Below are 9,097 nucleotides of genomic sequence, written 5' to 3' on the forward strand. Positions count from 1 at the left end.
TCTAAAATATCTATTGCTGAGGACATTTCATAACAGCTAAAATGGAGAAAGCACACTAATGACTCAACAACAGTGAAGCACTGTAAAATTTGCGGTCTTATTCCACAAAAATAAAATGGTATTGCCCTTTGTTGAATGTTAATTTGAACAACACCCATAAGATGAAAAAGAAGCAAAATTTCTACTTAGCTAACGTGGCGTCTCGCCCATTGAGCCTAAACCAACATCCCACTCCAAAACTTTAAATGGTTTTATGAAAATATGTACACATCACAACAAAAACAGCACCAAGCTGCATAAAGCTCAAGAACCCAGCAGCTCTTTGATGCCAGATTTCTGCGTCATTGTAAGACGAGCAGGGAACTTGATGTCAAATTTGATTCTCAGATTTCCTTTCTTTGACGGGTCTTTTGGAAGTGGCATGCCTTCACCTGGGACAACATGTTCATAATTTGGTTGAATGACATTGTTGATGGGAATGGTCAAGTTCCTTCCATCTAGAGTAGTGAGATGGACTGTAGAGCCCGTTAACGCTTCAGCCAAAGATATCTTTTGTGTGACGATAAGGTCGTTTCCATCGCGTGAGAAAACTCTATGAGGTTTCTCATCTATTATGAAGACCAGATCAGCTGGTATAACGCCTGGCTGCTCATTCCCTTTTTCTTGGAAGGTGATCTTTGTACCTTTTTTCCAACCAGCTTTAATATTGATTGTTAGAATCTCTTCCACCTGCCTTCTGGCGCTGCACCCAACACAAGGACACAGGATAAGTTTAGCAGACAAATGGATCCACTAAGCACCATGTCCAGCAAAGCAACTGGCAAAACAACCACTTGAAATGAAGAGCCTGGAACCGAATTAGTATGCAAATGGAGAAGAGCTCAAAAGTGAATCACAAATAACTAGTGCAATGACTCGTGAAAATCAGTTAACTAGATTATGCACTGACAGACAATGCATTCTAAGAATCTCAAGAATCGGAATTAGTTAAGACTTAAGACCTCATTGACTTCTTACAGAAATTTCAAACACTTAATATTGCACTACAGCTTCAACACAATGAGTTTGGAGTTCTCTACTTGACCTAAAATGCAATTTCACTACAGGTAGGCTTCATGGTGCTTTAGGAAATTTGATAAAATCACGTATGATGTTTTACTTTTTGAATTAGACAATATTTGATGAGCTAAATAGTCACAAAATGGAACAACACAAAGTCCACAATTTTGATCGACAAAATTTAAGTAAGATCCAATTTGCCACTAACTAGGAAATTCTAGTCCCTATGGTTTCAACAAGATGACTAGTAACTGACAGATTACTCCCTCAAAAATTAATGACATAAGAAATTTAGTACCTCAACCATTCCATTATACTCGATATTTCCCCGACACTTCTTAGCTGAAGAATAGAAATTCTGGTAGAATGGCTACAAAAGAAGTATTAGCTCCAGTACAATATAGGCTATGCTTAAGACCAGGGAGCTAACACAGTTCCAATAGTAAGCGAATCTACAGGGAATACATTACCTCCTCCCTAGTTTCTATCACACAACTATCTTTGGCTGAACTGAATGAGGTACTTGAAGAAGAAATTGGGAAATGACTACGCCATCTACATGATCAGTTTAGTCCACCTGAGATACTTGAGGAACTAAATAGGAACAGAAGAAGTTATTGACATTGTCAATCTAGATTTATAGGAAGACCAGACTTAAATATATTGATATCAAATTCATTGGGAAGAGTGACACAGGAAGCTGCTTTCAAGTCTTCTTTGCGTGTTCGGGGAGAGAAAATATTCCATTGAGAGTTGTACATAAAGCTTGTTTCCGTCCTGTTGCTATTAGGTTCTAGGTTCCGTAATTACAACTTTTTTCTTTCCCATGTCAGGCAGGTTATTTAGTACGTTCTGTTTTCAGTCTTCTTTTTGGTTCTGGTACATCTTAGTTTTTTTCATATTGAATGAAACTATTATCAACTTTAGCTAATTGGTTGGAGTACTTCCCAATTGAAGGAAAATGTGTTGGATTTGTCATAACAGACTATAAAAGAAGGCAATTTATGTGTTGTATTATGTAAACTTATGAAATAATTAGTCCAATATGAAACAGAAGAAATTTGGTCCAATAAATCACTAACAAGAAAGTAGTTCGGAAAAGAAAAGAAACAAAGCACCATCCCAGCCATTAGAAAACCGACTGATAGCATATCTGAAAGAAAGAAAAAAGCGGTAACTATGGAACCTAGATTAAGAAATCCTAGGGCCGTCGAAATTCGATGGTAATAGGTTCATCCCTCCACCCTTCTTCACAATTATACAAGGGTTTTCAATTTTCCCATGCGAAATGATCATTCATCCAATAGTGCAGCACAACAAGCATACAATTGAAGATCCACATTTAACAGATAAACAATGGCAAAACAATAATCAGACTGTAATTTTTTGTTTTTATAACAAGGGAACCCGCAGGGTCTGCATACACTCTACCCTCCCCAGCCCCCTTTGTGAGATTCAACCGAGTATGTTATTGTTGTTGACAAGGGAACCCGCAGCCACTACCCTTTGGGTGCGCACAGGGTAAACCCCGTGCAATAGCCCGCAAACCACACAAGAGAGATAACCCGCACGGGGCCGAGCTCGACCCAGAAGGCAAATTCCCTGCTGTCGTAGGCAGGAGGGTTTCGAACCTGAGACCTCCATCATGGAAGCCCCGTGCTCAACCAACAGAGCCACCCTCAATAAACAGACTATATGAACACCACCATTACTTATCCACAACAATATCATAAGTAGAAATTGAAGTGCACGAAACTACTACTTACCCACTCACATCCACAACTTCCCTAGAAATCTTCATCTTCTTGGTGGTACCCTTGTAGAGATCCTCAAGATTACAAGGCAAGGTCTGTTGTATCGGAGCCTCTTTCCTTGGAGCTGATTGATGCATTGAAACACCACCTCCTTCACCAAAGGATGATGCGAATATATCATCGGTAAAAAAATTACCAAACCTTTGACCAGCCCTACTCGCTCCATGTCCTCCTTGAGTAGGAACGCCGAAAAATTCAGCAAATATGTCATCAGCATTTCGAGTATTGAATCTGAATGCGGTAGGGCCTTCCCCAGTAAAGAAGAAAGGTGAACCAGCACCGGGACCACCAGCACCAGGCGGTGGCACCCCACCCTTCAGCCCTTCTTCACCATATTGGTCATACACAGCTTTTTTCTGGGAGTCACTAAGCACCTAGTAAATTCAATGCAGAGAGACATAACTCATCTATTTAAAACTCCAATCATATAATATCTAAAAACACCAACCAAAGAAAATCTGTAAAGATTAATCATTGGGATCAGATTAGCCGGCTTAGATACTTGATGAAAAAGAAAGCGTCAATCCCTGTTTCACAATATGTTTCGAGCTCTACCTATTAGGGGTAGGACAGTTTCTTTTCACTAGTGATCTTTCAGACTTTTCTTCTAACACCTTTCAATTACAAAAGATTGTGATATAAGTGCTTTTCTTCAGTAATTGATGATTACACAATTCAAACAACTTCGAATTTACCTCAAATTAAAATTGAATAAACCCTTAATTCCATTCGGAATTTGGAAAAAAATCCAAATTAGGAGGCTCAGTTCAGATCTAAAAGAACGAGACTTTTTACTTGGTCAATTCAGACAAATGATTGGTTAAGTACTACTTTAGGAATTCCAGCAATTTGTTTAACTGATACATATACAAGTCCAAAAAAGATACAAATACAATCAGAACATTATAAAAGTTGATCTTTGTTTTATGAACCCATCATTCTTCTTGCAAGATTATAAAACACTAGAAGTTCTAAACCCTCTAATTTACCAACATTGTAGAAACCCATTAAACTATAAAGGAAAAAAAAAGATTGAAACTTTTTGATCAAAACACCTAACCAAAAAGGAAGAAAGATAACAAAAAATCGAAACATACCCATCATTCTTTTTGCAAAATTATATACACTAGAATTTCTAAACCCTCTAATTTAGCAACATTGAATCGATGAATTAGAAACCCATTAGCCTAAAAAGGAAAAATAGATGAAACTTTAAGCAAACACATAAGGAAAAAAAGCAGAAAGATAACAAAAAATTAAAACATACCCACCATTCTTCTTGCAAAATTATATACACTAGAAATTCTAAACCCTCTAATTTAGCAACATTGAATCAAAGATTTAGAAACCCATTAGACTATAAAGGAAAAAAAAAATCAAAACTTTGAGCAAACCCATCATTCTTTTTGCAAGATTATAAACACTAAAAGTTCTAATCCCTTTAATTTACCAACATTGAATAAAAGATTTAGAGACCCATTAGACTATAAAGGAAAAAAAAAATCAAAACTTTGAGCAAACCCATCATTCTTTTTGCAAGATTATAAACACTAAAAGTTCTAATCCCTTTAATTTACCAACATTGAATAAAAGATTTAGAGACCCATTATACTATAAAAGGCAAAAAAGATTGAAACTTTGAGCAAACCCATCATTCTTTTTGCAAGATTATAAACACTAAAAGTTCTAATCCCTCAAATTTATCAACATTGAATCAAAGATTTAGAAACCCATTAGACTATAAAGTAAAAAGACTGAAACTTTAAGCAAACACATAAAGGAATAAAGATAACAAAAAATTGAAACATACCCATCATTCTTTTTGCAAGATTATAAACACTAAAAGTCATAATCCCTCTAATCTACCAACATTGAATCAAAAATTTAGAAACCCATTAGCCTAAAAAGCAAAAAAGATTGAAACTTTGAGCAAATCACATAATCAAAAACACAAAAACATACATCATAAGCCTCAGATCAATCCATGTGATTTTTTTTAGTGCTATATTATAAACTCTAGAAGCTCTAAACTCTCTAATTTAGCAACATTGAATCAAAAATTTAGAATAGACTATAAAGATCAAAACTTTGTAATAAAAAGAGAATAACTATAAATTAAAAAATAATTAAACATACATCATAGGCCTCAGAGATCTGTTTAAACTTAGCTTCAGCTTCTTTTTTATTTTTAGGGTTCTTATCAGGATGCCATTTCATAGCAAGTTTTCTATAAGCTTTCTTCAAATCATCATCTGTAGCATTCTTATCAACACCCAATACTTTGTAATAATCTACACCCATCTCTTCTAATTCCTTTCTCTTTCTTTTCTTCACTTTCACCTATTTGTTTTTCCTTTTACAGAAGAACAAAAAAAACAAACAGAGGGGGTTTTGCAATGATCTCAATGAGGTTTGAATTTGTGTATATTACTAATTAGGAAAGGAGAAGGAAAGAAGAAGAGAAGAGACTATTCTGGAAGAGAGGTCGAGAAACCTGTAGAAGATTCCAGAAGAAGTTCATAATTATAACTAGGGTTAGTGGACCCTACTTTACCCACGTCACTAGTTTTTTCCGTGTACATTGGAGTCCGACTATATCTATACTCGCCGGGAATAGAGAGTTTCACCAAATGTTTATATCTACATTAGAGTCTGACTATATTCGTAGAGTTCCACCAAGCGTATGAATATTTACATTAAAGTCTGATTATGTCTAAATTCGCGCCGGATTGAGCACTCATTACAAGTTATTATATAAGTTTCCTTTATTCATAGGGAACTCGTGTTGTATTTCACTATGATTTTGAGTAACCATTTCACATTGAATTAAAATAAGTGAAAATCAATATTTATTAATTTGGTTAATTTAAATTCATATCAAAGCAATTAACTATTATGGGAAGTAGGGATCTCACACGTTGGTTTAGTCACCAATATCATATACAATTTCATATTGGATGATTTTGATCGGGATTTAAACAACTATTATAATCTAATCTTTCTTATTATCATTACTTGGCTGATTGTTACGTATTGTTTTCATTGTTTAGTCTCCAAAACGAGCAGCAGCGTTAGAAGAAATGAATAATATCTTTTTAGAGTTAGATCTGAATGGGATATGGCAAGTTGGCAACTATTCTATCTGATGGCGGTCCATGTGACTCGTGATAGACTTTTGTTTATCTAAAGTCGAGCCCTAATTAAGATAATCATTCATAACTCGATTTCGAACTTAATAATATTAATTGAACGTGAATAATAATTATTTGGAGTTTAAGAAGTTTGTAAAATTAAAATTCTAGCTGAATAAAAAAAATTAAAGTTGAGACAAACAGAACGTTATGTTTTTTGAGGCGACTAAAACAACATATCCGTCTGAACCTTACCTTGTAAATGTATAGTCCAAATATAATTCCAGAATTATATCTTAGTTAAAATTTCACGAACTTACTTTGAACTAAATAACGATCCCCAAACAACTCGTACATAGAGTATATCACATTTCCGCTAAATGGGCTTATCTTATCTAAATTGAAGCAATCATCTCATAATCTAAATGATCCACACAATTTAATGGCATTTTGTTTTTATTTGTCTTGCTTGCATGCTCAGATTATGAGTCGCCGTCAAGTTAAATGTGATATCTTGACCTCTATCTTTGGACAACCTTATCATATTTTCAATTACAAGATAAATCATCAATGTAAATTTGATCAAATCGTCAAGGTGAAAGTACATGCTTCTATAGTTTTGGACTGATTATTACTAAGAACTGTTTGACATGATAAAAAGAAAGTACGGTAATAAATATATATTATATCAATTGATATGTAATACAAAAATGTAATTTTATAATATGTGATTCACATTGCCACACTCGACTAGAATTAATAACCTCACTAATTAGATATTATGTTCAACTAACAATTAAATGGAGTAACTTTATTCTACTTTAGTCTTAAATATGAATCATCCACCTTGTAATAGCAGTTTCCACAGCAGTCCCTAGTCAGTGTCGCTATTTATTGAACTATCTTTCCTTTTCTATCAACACCATGACTTGTTGATATGTTAGGAGTGTCAACAGAGATAGTAGTACTTATACCTCTATCTATCCATATCCATATCTATCTATATCTAATCTATCTATATTATTATAAAAACATGAATATAAATGTTAATTGATAAATAGCTTTAACATATTAAACGATTTTAATACCCTCACTATTACAACTAACATTTAATATTTAATAATCCTAATTCTATTAAACTACCAATCAGCCGTTACTATTAACTAATCCTTTTTTTTTTCTTAAAAACTAATTAGCAATCCTATTTCGACTGCCCTACCTTATAGCAGAACGTCTATTTACTAATAATCTTTTTTTTTATTACTAATTCTTTCAATCGATGATAGCTGACTTTTATACTAACGTCCTAATCCTATTTTGGTTGATCTCCTTTTCCTTTTCTATTTAATTGTACTCTCAGTTTATTGACATGGGAGCCAAATACTTTTATAAAAAAAATCATTATTCCACACATTCTTCATCTAATTTTTGGTACAAAGAAGATAACAAAATTCGTCAAGCTTCTTGAAAGGTATTATTTCTTCCCATTATTATACTTTTACTGCTTTGTCAATAGCTATTACTGTGATTCCTGTTAATCAAATAGTAATCTGTTTACATAAACCAAATAACAATATGTTTATTTCGAGCCCATAGAAAAATTGTGTTTCCTTAAAGAATTAATCCCCTCACAGTTGCCAAAGGTTTGGATTAATTCTTCCTAGGATAGAACGAAATTTTATTCTGCAATACCGGTAATGGAAATTGCAGAATTTCAGCAAACTCAACGAATGGTAGTAATCATACGACGCTTACTGATTTTTGGTTTTGAAAAGAATGCAGTATGAGGGGAAAGGAATTGCGTTTTTCAGAGAACAAAAATGTTTTCAGTTTTTCGTTTTCAGTGTGTGAAAATGAGGTGAAGCCTCTGAAAATTTATAGCCTGTAATTTTTGATCTGAACAGGTGTGAAAGTGCCTGTTCGGTGAAAGAGATAACCGTTGGTCATCGTTATGTCCGTTGGGAAAATGAATGGGAAAAAATAATTCCGCGAATTTAATGAATTAAGTTAATTTTCGCGTGAATTAATTAATATTCGGATTGGAAATATTAAGTAACGAAAATGGAAATAAAATAAATTTGGTCCAAAAAGATTATCAATCAATCATTTGACCAAATCCAAATCCAAAGCTGAGCCGAGCCGAGCGACGACGATGGCGCGAGGGGTGGTCCTCTTCTCAACCCTTTATGAGCTAGAGAATGTGTTGCTTAATATAAGCACACACATAACACTTTCAACCACCAATGTGGGAGAAGTGCTCACTTGAAAGGTTGTTTTTCAAACTTTCATTTCCCCCCACTTTTGTTTCCCTCCATTTCCCAATTCATACTTCACCTTTAAAGTCCCTCACTTAATGCATATGTGGACTTTAAACTCAACAATCCCCCACATGAATGGGGAATGGCTATATATGCAACATGCCTAAAAAAAACTTGTGTGATTACAGGTAAGGATTAACCGCATCTGGGTAAGTAGGTTTCCCTTTGAACTTTCCGTAGTGAACATACATCGGATATACTCGATCAATCGGTAAATTTGATATCTTTGAACCGTCGATCTTTAATGTATATCTAGACAACATATGTCACACACTTAACCCTTAACCATTCTTGATTCTCATTGTTGTGTTCGTTTAAGCCTTGAACACCGCCTGGTTTCATGAATGTGTAGAGAACTGCCTTACTCTAATTCTCCTTGAAGCGGCTTCCATTTCACGCTCACATAGGTGATTCCTAAACTCGTCATCCTGTAGATACACAATTTAATATACTTCGTATCAAACTTAGAAACCATTAAAAAGCCTTTGCGCTTTATCCTTGTTCCTGAACACTGTCTTGTCATGAGAATGGATTGAGTTTGACGACAATGTTGAACTGTCATTCATAACTTCGTTTGATCTCCTTGAACCTAGATCTTGGGATTTCCAGTCAGCTAGGTGGAATTACCATTATTATGACTTGTTCTTGGCCATAATCCCATTCCCTTTGATGATTTATCAACTGCCTCTCTAGTTAGGCCTTTTGTAAGTGGATCCGACACATTATCCTTTAACTTTACATAGTCAATTGTGATAATTCCACTAGAGAGTAATTG

The 9,097-nt window shown here is 34.5% G+C and overlaps 1 protein-coding gene across 1 annotated transcript; it reads right to left on the reverse strand.

Moving 5' to 3' along the window:
* Positions 1-73: 73 nt before the first annotated feature.
* On the reverse strand, positions 74-5,366 carry LOC132616466 (uncharacterized). Its single transcript, XM_060330876.1, has 3 exons — positions 5,010-5,366; positions 2,826-3,247; positions 74-742 (listed from the first exon to the last, which is right to left on the reverse strand). The coding sequence occupies exons 1-3, from the start codon at positions 5,172-5,174 to the stop codon at positions 304-306; spliced, it is 1,026 nt and encodes a 341-aa protein (XP_060186859.1). The 5' UTR covers positions 5,175-5,366; the 3' UTR covers positions 74-303.
* Positions 5,367-9,097: the final 3,731 nt, after the last annotated feature.

The sequence above is a fragment of the Lycium barbarum genome, chromosome 11 (genome assembly GCF_019175385.1).
Source record: "Lycium barbarum isolate Lr01 chromosome 11, ASM1917538v2, whole genome shotgun sequence".
Lineage (NCBI taxonomy): Eukaryota > Viridiplantae > Streptophyta > Magnoliopsida > Solanales > Solanaceae > Lycium > Lycium barbarum.